Raw genomic sequence first — 14,737 nt, forward strand, 5'->3', positions numbered from 1 at the left:
ATATCTGGAGAGTGCAAAATGCTACTTTTTAAAATAGAAATAGCTAATCTTCTCCTGTGCTCCATGTAGTTCTAGTTAGCTGTTTTACTTCATGTCTAATTAGGTTCTTCATTTTTGTCTTTGAAGAGCTTAAGGCTCTCTGAATAAATTCCAAGTTTCCAGAAATGAAGTAGGGAATGCAGAAATAAAGATTTGGCTCTTTAATTGTTTTCAGATTCATTCTTGCTAGCTCTCTTTGAACTGTAGACTTTAAGGGGCACATTTTGACCCTAGTGCTGAAATGGAATTTGCTAACACAAAACTCTGTGTCCATGTCAAATGTCAAAGCCTGGGCTCACAGTTCACACTGACTGACCCATATTGCAAACCCAGAAGTTTTTCAGCGTAACGGGTTGCTACATCAATAACAAAAATACATGGGTAATGTATGAAATTGTCTTCCATTTTATTTACGCTTTTAATCAAAGTATAGGATTTTGCCTACAACATTGTCTTTGAAACACATTCTAAATGCAGGATTAAATTTATGCCTTCCAACTGTGAAGGCACCAAAGTTAGAAAGAGTAGGAAGATTGTTTATTCTCCAGAGGGCATCAACACTGAAAGGAGTAACAGGAGACAGGATAATGCAATTTGATGCTTATACATAACACCAGTGTACTAACCACTTGTTAATCCTTGAATGTTAACATTTGTGCAAAATTGGTTTTAGTGTAAATTTCCATTATGCAAGCGATGCTGGAAACATACTGGTCACGGAGCATCTCCAAAGAAGTTTGCAAACCTGTGAGTGGTGGCTGGATGTAAACCTGGACCTGATAGTGCTCACAGACTCGGTTGTTTTCAGATACAAGATTCTGCATCTGGCATAACACAAACTGTAGAGTTTGTTTATATTTGACACCTTAGCTTTAAATAGTTACAGAGGTTGATATTCCAAATAGAATGTCCATCCTAATGAGCAATATACTTTAATGTTTTGCTACCAGATATTTAATTAGTTGTAAAATTCACTGTCTCAAATCACATAATATCTTTATGACTTTCCTCATTGGATTAGGCTAATAACTTCTTTGATAAGGACAAGAAAAATATGTATTATATAACAGAACTCTTAGTTTTATTTTCATTTATTCTTACATCAAGATGGGTAGCTTTAAAAATATTATTTCTTATTTTGTCACTCATAAATGCATTCAAAATGCAATGTTGCTATCTGTTAAACTTGTTGTCTACTTTACTCGGCCACATATATTTTGGCTTTGAGAAGCCATAGTGAAAGGAGCTCTATAATTTGAAGTACTTCAAATTTTTAAAGTTTTTTCCCCTTTTCCCCTTATTTTGCCGTTATCAATTGAAGCGCACTGGTGCAGAGTGAGGATCTGCTTTTTAGTTTGGATAAGGAGTGTGCACACGCTTCTTGAAGCATATCTCCCAGTCATCCCCATTTACTGTGCTTTGATTTGTATCACAGAGTGGTCTTGGATCATGCGAATCAATTACTTTCAGGTGAGGCTGAAGTGAAAGAGCAACTCCTTGAGCAAACTGAATGCTCTCTACATAGTAATGGTGTTCAGTCCACAGAACCAGAGATAAGATAGCCCGAAGTAAAGCACTAAAATACATTTGCAGGTTGGGTTGCCAGCACTGTTTTGTTCCGTACATCTGCTCCTTTTGCGCTGCACTACTTCCTAATGTAATCATTGCCATAGGAGTTTATGATCTATTTCTTGACTACCATAAATACATTATTAGTCATATTAGTCTTTCTGTGGCTCAGTTCTGATTTTTAAGATGGAGATTAGCAATGGTATCTTTCTTCTGTCCTTTTCTCTTTAAAAGGAGAATTTAGATGAGGCCTATCTCAATTTGTTACCACTGCGTTTATTTACTCTGATCTTATTTATATGAAATACTTCCACCCTTGTGTGTCTCTGGTGTGAAAAGCTTAAAAACTGCATCCGATTAGGTACAAAATTGCATAAAATGGTCTAGATAAGAAAGAGAAAACCACCCCAAGAACCCCAAAATATGAATGACAAAATTATGTGGTTGTCTGTTCTCCCTTCGAGACCACAATTTCACTAGAACCTTTTAGGTACTAATGAATGGAAGATAAAAGACTACAGACGAGGGAAGAGGCAGAGGGCTGAGAAAGATATTCTGGTGTGGATGTATGTAAATGGAGGAGACAGGACATGCTAATAGTTCAGAATGTTTAGTTCATTATCTCTTGCAACTGTATCTTGGAGTTATCACTGATGTTTAAAATAGGTATCTTTGATACAATAGAATATGCTGTAGTGTTGACTTTAATACTGGGTTTGGAAAAGTAGAATGATAATTTCTTTACTGAAAAATTCCTTTTAGAAATGTCCAATAATGGTGTTGTCTAGTGTTTATTGTCTTGGTTTACACTTCCTACCAGAGGGTTTGCAGAACAGAATGTATTATATGAAGCAGTGGTAGGAACTGTCTGTTCCTGTTTTCAGTGTCATTGGTATCCCAATTATATGTTGCTCAAGTTTTATTTTATATGTCTGTATTGTATAACTAAGATAGCATTTAAGAGAAAACATCTGGAGAAAATAGCATTAGTAATGCTTACTGGACAAACCAGGACTGACATTACTTGGCAGGAGCAAATCCATGGCAGAGAATGAATGACAGGGACTGCGCCTACCTCTCTGCCAGCTATTGCTGGAGAAAATCTATCCCTGTCCAAAGAAGAACACAACTTTGTGTTACTTTTGACCCTCAGTTTCTTGGATTCTTTGGTAGTGTGGATGGCTTTTAGGCCTAAAATCCTAGGAGGGAAGAGATAAATATTGCTTTCTTGTTAATACAGACATGGCTTTACAGTGTGCTGTTACCTTGCTGTGTCTTTGGGTATATCTTTGAAGATGATTAAAAATCTTAGCCTTGGTAGATTATTCTATGAACTGTGGAATTATGTGAGCATAAGGACATTAGCTGCTCTTGTTTGCTTCTTGGTCAGTTCAGGCTGTTGCTTTATCTATGCCTATACACCTCAGACTTGACCACCATAAAACCAAACTGGCAGTTGAGACTTCTGGAGGATTTTCTGCTGGCTATAGACGTGTTTGTTTAACTACTACAGAACATCTTTTTTCTAGTGGCCTGTCAAACTGAACTTTATGAGGCTGCAATGTGTTACTGTGTTAATCTTTAAGTTTGGTAATACTTCTGAGAGCTGGGTGGAAGTATGTGAAATTAGCCTTTTTGCTAAAGCAAAATAATTTTAGAGAAAATACCCCGTATTCAAATGTAGGCAAAATAGGAAGTCAAAGTAAATATGAATACCCAAGGTTCATTTTGGTATGCATGCAGCAGTGAGCTGCTAAAAGTAGATATGTATGGATTTATACCCACAGAGCTTGGGTTTTCTGTGTGTATACCTCTTAGTCTACAACTATGATGGTGGCTGAATTTTGTGTATCATTGGTACATATGCCTATAATCCTAGTGGCTGATTGCATTGTGCTTGCAAATTTGTTAGAATGGGGTAATCCTTTGTAAAGCTGATGAAATTGCCTGTTATGCCTAAACATCTGAATGAAGATCTTCTGCATTATCTGAATCTTGGAGTATTTCTGTTGAACAATCAACACCAGTACACAAATAGGGAATGCAATTATTGGTACAGCTGATACAGAAGAGTCTTAGCAGCAGGTAGAAAAGAGCCATTTCCAGAGTGTGTGTGATCCAACCATGCTGATTCATAATGAGATTTGAGGTAAATTTTCTTAGAACAAAATCTTCAAGTAATAATTTGGCACTCTGCCAAACCTAGGTATGTTATAAAAGTAAAAGCAACCTAAATACAGCAGTGTTTGGTGCTACATAAATTCCCCAGGCAGACAAATAAAAACAATCACATACGTGAGGCTTTGAAATTGGCTAATTAAATAGAAACTAAAATCAGGAAAAATATAAATTGGAAGCTTCTAAGAAGGATGGTTTGCAGAGGCAAAACCGAGATATGGCTTATATCTGTTTATAAAATCTTTTTTAGTGAGGAAAATTCAGTGTGTTAGCTATAGCTGTCAGCATCTGAACATTTGAAAAGTATCCCCTGCATCTTGAAAGATGACTGAGTTTCATAATAATAACTGTTTTAATAATAAAGAGCATTATGAATTTTCACTGTTATTCCTTTTGTAGTTATGTCGAAGGAACTCAGATGGAAACTAGGATCTTACTGTAGTGGGCAATTTCCTGTGGCTACCAGAAAGACAGCCTCCATAAGTGGCATTAGAAGGGGAAGGGACTCTGAGAGGGCACATTCTGCTCGACGTTTTTGTGACAGGCTTGAGTACACTTTCCATGCTACCATGTGGCAAGTGTATAAGATATCTTGGGACTGAAGAGCGTTAATCAGTGCTTAGGATACTTCTGAAATCTGTTTTATTATGCGTGGATTTGGCACTGATGCCTATAGTTAAGGTAGTCTAACACTTTCCACTATAATTCTGGTTTTAGTTGCTTATAATTGAGAACATTTTGGGCTGAAACTTTCCATGCTGGGTGTCTGCCTCAAACTGATTGTTATTTTTCATTTTAGTATAAGTAGCTCAGGTGCTTTTTCAGCTTAAGGTTGAGAAAAATACGTGGTTCAGTGGGAGACATGCCCCGGTGTAAACAGGGGATGGTGGAGTGCAAGTCAAATAATTGTATCATGTAGTGTAGGAGTGTGCACCAGGTTTGATGACACTAATGGAGGCAAATGGAGACTAATGCCTTATTAACAAATCCAGATGTCTTTCATAAAAGTGTAAGTAAGATTATTTATTTATTTTTCTATCAAGAGGCTTTAGCATTTCCATCTTCTGTAGCTCATTTGAAATATTAGAAAAACTAGTTGTGGAAAAGGGATGACTTTGGCCAATCCATGCAAAATTTCTGAAGAAAAAATCTCTGTTTAGGTACCTTAGATACCAGTGTCTTTTTTTTTTTTTTTTTTTTTTTTTTTTGTGTGTGTGATCTGTTTGTAAAATATGTGCTCCAATTTAAAGCCACAGCAGTTACAAAGTTTTTCTTGAAACTGGTGTTGCCCTCCTGGTCCCTGTGCAAGAGCTGACAACAAGGACAATTCCTCTGTTATGCTTTCAGTGTTTCTCTTTCTGATTTGCTTCCCTCTCTTTCCCTTCCCAGGAGGGAGTAGGAGTGTAAGTAGTTTGACTCAAATGCTTATGGCCACGGATTGGACTAGGGGGCAGTGGGAACAGATGGGGACAAGTTTGCTTTGAAGACAGAGTATAAGAAAACAGAAGAAAGACTTTATAGTGAAACTCTGCAGATAAAGGGTCAATTTATTTAGCACACTCTCCCTACCAATGCAGTAGAATTAAGTAGTTTTCCATTTGGATACAAATTCTTCCCCTCAAGGAGGGACCTTCATCCTTCTTCCCTGTCTCTTGCTAAAAATTTAAAGAAGAAAGCACAAGCTTGTATATATGTATAAGGTGCTAAATATAATCTCGCACTGTGAGTTAATGAAAACTGACTACTCCAAATTTTCTTCAAACTTCAAGTGAAAGGAAACACAAGTAAGTATGTGGTTATGGGTGCAGGAAACTTGTTTGGAAGCTATTGGTACAGGTAAATGATTTTTACTTTTGGCTGACCCTTGGACAGAAATGGAAAGGAAATACCAATATCTACTGAATCAGTATTTTTATTACAAGAAATTGGTCTTAATATAAAAAAAAGGGATTGACTTTGGCTAAAGTCTATAACAGATTATATGCACATATGCATTTTGGGTACTGCTGAGTACTTCCTAGACTGTTTTGCTTTCTTTTTTATTACATTTGGTTTGCTGAAAATCTGTTCTTCCTCTGTCATTGAATTCAGATTTTCAACTTTTTTTTTTCTTCTGTGGCTAGTGTTATGGTATCATTTATAATTCACTTACGTTTTGTTTTTTTTTTTTCTTTTTCTGTAGAGAAGAATATGTTAAAAAAATCTAGTAAGTATAGAATAGAAAAAAAAAAAAAAGAATGACATCAGAACTGTAGTAAAACTAGTATGATGGCAGGCTATAGGAGGAGAATGTTTATACTGGAGATATTCCGCTTCTTATGAATACCTGAATGTCATTTCTGTTAAAATACAATTTCCTTTGGGTTGGTTTTTTGGTTTGGTTTTTTTTTTTTTTTTTTTTACTATTGAAGTTAAAAATAAATTTACTGAAAAGTTGATTTTCAATCTTGCACCAAGTTAACTTTTATTCTCAGTATTTAGACTATCACTGGCCAGCTTAAATATCTGTGACTAGAATTACTTAAACAGAAGCTGGTTTTATACACTTTTTTATGGTGATGTTTTTCTTTTACTCACATTTTATTGTATTACATGTCAAAATTACTCTGATTTAAAATATTTGCTATTACTTTCCTTAAAAGCACAGTTATTGGAAGAGAAGATGATAGCTACCACAAGATAATAAAACTATTCTGGGTTGTAGTCAGGGACTCTGCCACTTTCTCTGTTGAAGCTGAACCACCACACCTAAATGTTTAAATTTATAGGGCTAGAAATACAGTATCAGAAAGAAGCTTAACACTAGTTCTGTTAGGACAGAATTGTAGGAATGAAGTAGAGTGGGAAAGTTGTGTTCCCAGTCATGTTCTGTGTGTTTTGTCTAGCAGCTGTTCAATACGAAAGTGCTCTGTGTAGTAAAGATCAGAGTAAAGGTCTTTCCCATGCTGATGAATGCTTCCATAGGTAGCTACAGGTGCGCTTCTATCTGTACTTGCTTGTCATTACTTTTCTCTGACCCAGTGAATCTTGTTACACAATGTGACGATTCAGAAGAGCACTGCATCCCAGCCTAACCTCTAGCTCAGGGCTTAGAAGCATTTCTTGAAAGGTGGGAGGTAAGAGTTTGAATGCTTTTTAGGTTGACAAGTGTGATCAGCTATCATCTCATTTTAGAGAACCGAATACGCACCTGCTAGGTTCTACTGAAGCTGCACAACTGCTGCATAGCATTTTTTGAAAGAAACGTATGAGCCAAAGGGTTGATTTAGGAACTGTGTGAAGAGCATAAATTACTAGAATACCTGGGTTTCACAAACATTGGATTTGTCTTCAAAAAAATAGTGAAATATTATCACACTTATTTTACAGAGATGAATTGGGATGTAGAGATTAAGCCAAAAATGAATGTGCTCCTCCCCAAATTAAACTGAGAACCTGGAATGGAAAATTAATTTTTATTGGATAAGTTTGGAAAATTTCTGTAAGCCACTAGATTATGATGGAAAATTTTCAGCTTCACTAACCGTCTCTCTGTGATATGTTCTCTTGATTAAAACATGGAGCCATGTTTCTTCTTGGCTCAGAAATTATTGGAAGGCATTGTAGGTCTGTGATTCAGAGCATTTTGTGGTCTTGATTCTTGCTGTCCTTGACTTTGCCTCTTTGTGCCTACTTCCATGAAAGGGAGGGAGGAGCGTAGGCATGAAGAGGAAAAGAAAAGTGACAGTAAGGCAATTTGGGGTCAGAAAGAGAAAAGATGGTGAGTGATAGAAAGCATAGTCCTGTCTGCTGCCTATACCTCTCTGCCAAAGACTGGTCTTGGTATATGCAGCACTGATGCAGGCATCCAAAACCCTGCAATTGCAGAGCTTGTGAAGGGGAATAATTGCTTGCAACAGAAGTTTCATTAATCTATTATTTTACTAGGTCCCTATGTGTCAGTTGTGCGGAGTCCAGAGGACTTATGCTATGTACCAAACACCTGAATTTTAGAGTTGATTTTATTCCCTCCAGTATTTTCCTCATTCATTTTTTTTTTTTTTTTCTGTTTAAGTTCTTATATCTAACAAAGTTATGTAGTGTGTTAAGAAGCATGATGTATTTGTCCTGTTTTGGTCATTCCCACAGTTCCAAAGGGAATGGACATGTGTACAATAGCTATGAGAAATAAGATTTGAATCTTTCATGATACAAACACCTAAAAAGTGTCATGGCATTACTGAGTATTGTGATACAATTGAACATTTTTGACAAGAGGTCCACAGGATTTTGGGGGCTGTTTGGTAAGAATGATTTCTCCCTGTTTTCACGAATACTTGCTTTCTTCAGTCAGATGCGGAGGAGCATCCTGCTCTGGAGACTGCAATGCAGCTTGTAATGCTTCTTGCTCTCCTCTCACTCAGTGTACTCCTTTCCTTTCTGGAGTCTCCGTGGAACATGGACTTCTACAGCATCTCATGTCTCATTTTCTTGAGACTTGCAGATTCCCATTAATTATGTGAGCATGACCGCTGTAGTCTGCTCTGGCACTGTGGTGGTAGTGGTGAAGTACAACCTGACTGCAGTCTTTACACCTCATCCTTGCTGGAGTAAAAAGGTCATCACTAGCACTCTCTGTTCTCGGAAGGAACTCCTGTGGGAAGTCTGGACAGTAGGGCCAGGTGGTACACAGTGTGACAAAGCTTGGCTATGAAGAAGAGAGCATAATGTTACAGGTACTGAGATAACACACAGGTGTCAGCATCTGATAATTTTGATACCAGTTGAGTCATAGTGTAGTATCATCAGAGTGAAGAATGGAGAGCCGGTATGGAAGGAGGAGAATGGATGGATGTAGCCCTATAAAATAAAGGAAACTTTGAAGGGTGCTATTATGTTAGAACTCTGAAACCTTCTCTGTTTAAGCCTAATTACTTGGCAATATTGTAATCTGTTTAGGATGTGAAGTAAATAACCAACACCACCTCTTAATATTTTTATGTCAATAAAGAGGAATCTTATGACTAACTGGAGGTGTTTACAAACAGCAGTTGCAGCATTTCTGTATGAAAACAGCAAGAACTTGAGTAGTCCTGTGCACAGACTGAATTTACTAATATATGGTCTTCTGCTTTCCATTAGAGAAAATAATTTAATGTCTACAGACACATCCGAATCCTTTCTTTTGTGTCATTATATCACTTTTATCTTGTTTGGGTTCCCCTTACCTATCTGTTCCCCTGTGAACTCATCATGTCTCAAGTAGTATCAGTCACAGTAGCTGTGCTATGGCCATGTTTTAAAACAAAACAAAAAAAAATTCTGCTTTTGTATTACTGGCAATCAAATACTCATTATTATGACCAGTTTCCTGAGATGTTTAAAAAGTAGGGAGGAGGGTCTTACTTTTTAAGGCAGAATTTCCAATTAACAAGCATTTACTGTATCCTTTTAAGAAGGACGCAATGATTTTAACACATTACTGGGGACTCTTCTACTTTCCCAGTTAGTATGGCAATACCTGTGTGGAATGCTACAAAAGAGCCAGAGGTTAGAAATGGATGCCTATGTTTCTGTCTGTTTTTAGGTACTTCATTTATGCCAGTAGATGGTTTTAATTCCATATCCTGGACTTAATCCAGAATATGTGAGGTATATAAATGGGATGCAATTAAGTAGATTTACAGTTGGCCGCTTGGTTTGCCTCTCAGCGAATATGGTCATGAATGGGATATTTGCCACTGAGGGCTATCCAGTGTTTCTTCAGTGCTGGTTTGGAAATAGAAAATCTTTGGAGTTGGCTGATAAGATTTGTTTTGAATGAGGCATTAAGTGTTTTTCAGGACCTGTGTTGGTCCATGAATCTTTTCATAAATTGGGAAGACTGTCAGTTGAGTCCACAAGTTTTTCGGACATCTGTCTTGCAACAGTTTGCCATCTGCCAGGGGAAGCTCACTGCCTTGGGTCTGAATGACTAGAGTCATTTTAGGGTAATATCAACAAAAAACTTAAGACAAGTTACAGAGTAATACATTGTTGCAATAGTGCCTATACACAGTTTGGTTTAGTTTATGTTAGGCTGTGCTCTGAATTCCATGTTCATAGTCTTAACTGCAGAGTTTTAGTAAAGACAATGGAACATTTTAATTTTTTATTGAAACTGTAAAGTTTGGATTATCATCTTTGACTATTTTTTGCATGCTTTACAATTTATTATTTCTTTTGAGATATACAATTTATTTATAATGTACCAAATAAGACTGCATATTTTCTACGTTATATGTTTTTTCTGATATGCCTTGCATATGCATACTGTCTGACTGTATCCTGCAAATAATTGTTATTTTTACTAGATAAGGCATAGTCCAAAACAATCCTATGTGCCTGCACATGGCTCTCACAAGTGTTTCTTATGTGGAGGACATATACTATAGGATTTATTTTAAAACATTTTCTGTTTTGTTAATGTAAGATAATTTAATATCACAATCCAACCATTTTCATAGTATCAGTATGTCTATGACTTTCACTGAATTTTGGTTTGGTTTCTTAATGCAGTTTTGCATTGGCACTTTTTCATTATTTGAGGCTGTACCAATAAGAATATAACTATTTTGCTAGTAAATTTAATTTACACCTTGGAAAACAGTTTTTCCTTTTTCTGTTGAGCAGCAAAGGCAGGCAGTATGCTTTTTCTCATTGATGATACCCGCATCACTTGTGATATTATTGATTTGTTATTGAATTCTGTGCTGTGCAATTAAAAACTGCAAAGACCTATGTAGAAACTGAAAAAAATTACTTAATGTAGCAATAAACATAAGAGTTTTCAAGTTTAGAAAGCAAGGTTTTAGATTCTACATATTTCTACTTAAAAGAAAGGGTTTAAATTCTGAAGAACACCCTTAAAAATATATTTTAAAAGGGTAATTTTTTACCTGCCTGCTTGAAATATACCTAATGTTTAATTATTCAAGGGGAAAAGATTGCATTACTCTTTCTAAATATTTTTTTTATTTGAGTTACCTTAAGCATTTCTAAATTATCCTGAATTATAGAAATCAGTTCTAAGATGCTGATGACTTTTATATGTTTAGCTATTATGAAAATTTTCTAACTTCTCTGTAAGCTGATTCTTTAGTCCTCCTATACTATAACTTAGTGCTTCTAGAATGTGATGTATTTCTTTAAAGTGAAAATATAATCTCATTGGTTTTTAGGCTTACATATATGAAATGCGTTCAAGCACTTTTTTACATAAACTGGGGGGACACAAAGAATCTGTCATCAACGTGACTTTTAGTCCCTCATCTCCACAGGTAAGTCATTGCTTTTTTCCCTCTTTGTAATTAAAATATATAAAATCTTCACTGTAAGCTTCCTTTTCACTACTCTTCTATTTACCTGCCAATATGGTGTGTAGCTGTAAGGCTGTTCATCTACTTCCAACTATAGTGTGGTTATTGTGTCAATTATAAACTCATGCAAAATGCTGCATGCTGCAGAGACAAATGCTCTGACTAACTGCCTACAAAGAAGAGTTCTGGCACAGGAGCTATTGTGAACCTGTACTGGTTGAATGTTGGCAAAATGTACATCCTCTTCAAATTACCTGAGTAGATTACTCTGAATTCAGAGAATTTAAGAGGGAAATAAGTAGGGGCAGGGAAATGGCAAGGGGCTCAGGCCTGCTGTAATTACTTGATGGCCTGAAAGATTTAAAATGCAATGCTATTTTAAATGTGCTGTGTCAGAATAAATAGTGAAATAGCTTTATCACAATGTTTTGAAAAACTATTACTGTAGTAAGTAAAGTAAAGTAAGTAAGTAAAAAGTACTCTGCAGAATTTAGGCATTAGGCAATGACAGTTCCTATTTTTTTTACTGATCATTAATACTATGTTGTGTTAACAGCATTACATTTCAATGTAATGGTTTAATTATAGTGCAGCAATATATACACAGAAGTCTGTTTTCTGTTTTATCAGAGCTTTCCTGCAGCTAGTTTATCACCTGAATTCTTTGCATACTCTTTTGAATCCTATAGACTTACCTTCTTTGTTTTCATGTATTGAAACTGCATTGAAGTGTTCTACTTTCTACACTTCTTACTTTGAAGAGACAATGGTCACTATATATATAGAAGAGTGCACAGTAGCTCCTCTTTACTTCACTACCTCCTCAACACTGGCTGTACTTGCTACTATTAAAAAATATTTATGGAGTAAGTTTAATTTCTTTACATGTGGGAGTGTTGTCATATTTACATATCTCCTTCCATTTGTAAATAAAGATGCTAGCATTTCTGTGATTTTAGAATTTCTGGAAGTTTTATTCCTTGTGTATATGTTGTTTGAACTGAGAAATTGTTAATTGCTATCTTGTGGTGAACATTATGTATTTCTGCTCTTTGTATTCAGCAATGCTATGTTCAACAAAATGGTATAGTTTATTAAATTTTGCATCCAGATTAAGACTAGTTTCAGGTTTAACACTGAACACAGTCCTCAAAAAAAGATGTTATATACTGAAGAATAGAGCTGACTGTAGTCTTGCAGCTCTGTGGTCCAGCTGTTGGAATGCATTTTGGTGGAAAATGTCTTATTAGAGTTTAATCGTTAAAAATCCCGAGGCTCAGTCGCAATAATGCTATGAATAAAGACTTTGAAGTAACTAAGTTCAGGCAAATCAGTTGATCGGGGGGCAGAATCGGTAAATGGTGTAAAATAAACATCGGCTGTGGATCCACGCCAGACTGGTCTAACTCTGAAAGTGTGTCTTGGGGCACAAAGCCTTTGATACTGAACTTTATGAAACATGACACAGTCAATTTAGTATTACGGTTAAGAACCAAATCTGAAGTTCAGGGACCACAAACCCTTTTCTTGAAGAGCTCTTTCATGAGAAGCAAGAGCTGTGGATTTGAACCAGCTTACAAATCTCCCCATAGATATGGTTCTGGGGGAAGATTTTGAAGCTGATGTTATCAGGAACACTTTACTAAAAAGCAAGGTATGTGCAGAAACTGATCCTTTGAAGGATTACAGCTGAAATGTAAATTCTGTTAACCAAGTCATTCTGCATAATAAGCACTCTGAAATGCTTTCTAAATAAGTATTTTGGGGGGAGCTGCAGAATCAAAAAAAAAAAAATCACCTGGGGTTTCCAATATAGGATTTAGCATGAAGTTACATTGAAAGGCACTAGGAGAAGGCACTAGGAGAAGGTAAGAAATGCAATGGTAAGCTTGTGGAGTGGAAAAGAAAAAAAACCAACACAAATTAATCAGAAAAGAATAATCCCATGCCTTGAAAGAAAGCCTTTGTATTAGGCATCCAGTTTCCAACACCGGAAGATTTTTATACCTATCCCTACTAGTAGTTATGGATTTAAAATTGATGCTATTCTTGTTTCATCTGAAGTTTGAATGAATAAAGTTAATAATTATATTGAGTTCTGAATAACCTCTGCACAAAGCCCCATTGCATTCAAAGGGAAACACTGGCAGGGGAAGGAGTAAGGGGTGAAAAAAGGGAAGTGGCTGATGAGTGAAATTTGAACATTATGGCTAAGCTTTCTGCCGTGGAAAGATCCAGCCAGGAGTGAGGTGTAATGGCAGTAGTCCAGTTCAGTGGTTGCTTGCCCAGCACCTGTCCATGAGGTATTTTGTTCCAAGCATTATTATAACTCTCACTTGCATAAATGTTCTTCCAGAAAAGAGGGGAAAACCCTGGATGGGTATAATCGTCATTTTTTTACTGATGGGGAGCATTGTTGATTTCATCATATGGTACTCCAGAATGATTTACAAAATGGTTGCTATGAAAGCTGGAGAAGGGGAATATTTGGGGTCCTCACTACAAGAAGGACATTGAGGTGGTAGAGTGTGTTCAAAGAAGGGGAACGAAGCTGGTGAAGGGTCTAGAGCACAAGTCTTATGAGGAATGGCTGAGGGAACTGGAGTTGTTTAGTTTGGAGAAGAGGAGGCTGAGGGGAGACCTTATTGCTCTCTACAACTACCTGAAAGGAGGTTGTAGTGAGGTGGAGGTCAGTCTCTTCTCCCAAGTAACAAGTGATAGGACAAGAGGAAATGGCCTCAAGTTGTGCCAGGGGAGATTTAGATTGGATATTAGGAAAAATTTCTTCATGGGGAGAGGGGTTAGGCATTGGAACTGACTGCCCAGGGAAGTGGTACAATCACAGTCCCTGGAAGTATTCAAAAAACATGTGGATGTGGTGCTTAGGGACACGGTTTAGAGGTGGACCAGGCAGTTAGGTTAACAGGTTGGACTCGATGATCTCAGAGGTCCTTTCCAACCTTAATGATTCTACGATTCTATGATTCTAAGACAGAAGCTTTGCTTTGCATTTATCTTAGGTTTATTTTCAAGAAGATTTCTCAGTTTTAGCTTCTCATTGTCACTTCCTAGTTTTCAGTCATTGTTCAAACCTTATGTAGGGAAAAGTGTTTATCTTACCAAAAATATTAATTGAATTCCAATCTATTTTAGGGAATGTACATTAAAAGATTTTATAGTGTTTAACTATAATAACTATAGCGATTAACTATACCACATTTGAGTCAAACTAAGCTAAAATAGCATGGGAGTCTTATCTTCCAAATATGGGAACAATAAATCATGTCTCTGAAATGTTTTTGAAGCACAATAAAAGCAAATGGGGACACTATTGTCATCTGCTGGTTTTTGGTGGCTTTTGCACAGTTGAATGTTGGCTTCATCTTTGTACAAGCTGCGTGAACACTGTGGGGCAAAACCATCCACGTACACTCTAGCATATTATTGTCCTCATCGGGAGTTGCTTTAAAAAAAAAAAAAAAAGCAAGGAAGAAGAAAAGAAGCTCCAAACTCTGAGCCAATATACCGTGCTGGAAGTTATTTTTTCATGGCAAAATCATGGCTTTGAAATCAGTATGCATCGCTACCACCCTACTGATATACTGAGAGGTAGC

General features: G+C 36.5%; 1 protein-coding gene across 1 annotated transcript in view; it reads left to right on the plus strand.

Moving 5' to 3' along the window:
- WDR27 (WD repeat domain 27) overlaps positions 1–11,927 on the plus strand; it is a 73,612-nt gene extending 61,685 nt beyond the window's left edge. The window contains exons 23-24 of the mRNA XM_087776155.1: positions 10,986–11,084; positions 11,813–11,927. Coding sequence (XP_087632281.1) covers positions 10,986–11,084; positions 11,813–11,851 — 138 coding nt within the window. The 3' untranslated portion in view covers positions 11,852–11,927. The remainder of the gene's footprint in view (positions 1–10,985; positions 11,085–11,812) is intronic.
- The last annotated feature ends 2,810 nt before the right edge of the window (positions 11,928–14,737 follow it).

Source organism: Nipponia nippon, unplaced genomic scaffold (assembly GCF_047370975.1).
Source record: "Nipponia nippon isolate SJK-2023a ecotype South Korea unplaced genomic scaffold, ASM4737097v1 scaffold_4, whole genome shotgun sequence".
Lineage (NCBI taxonomy): Eukaryota > Metazoa > Chordata > Aves > Pelecaniformes > Threskiornithidae > Nipponia > Nipponia nippon.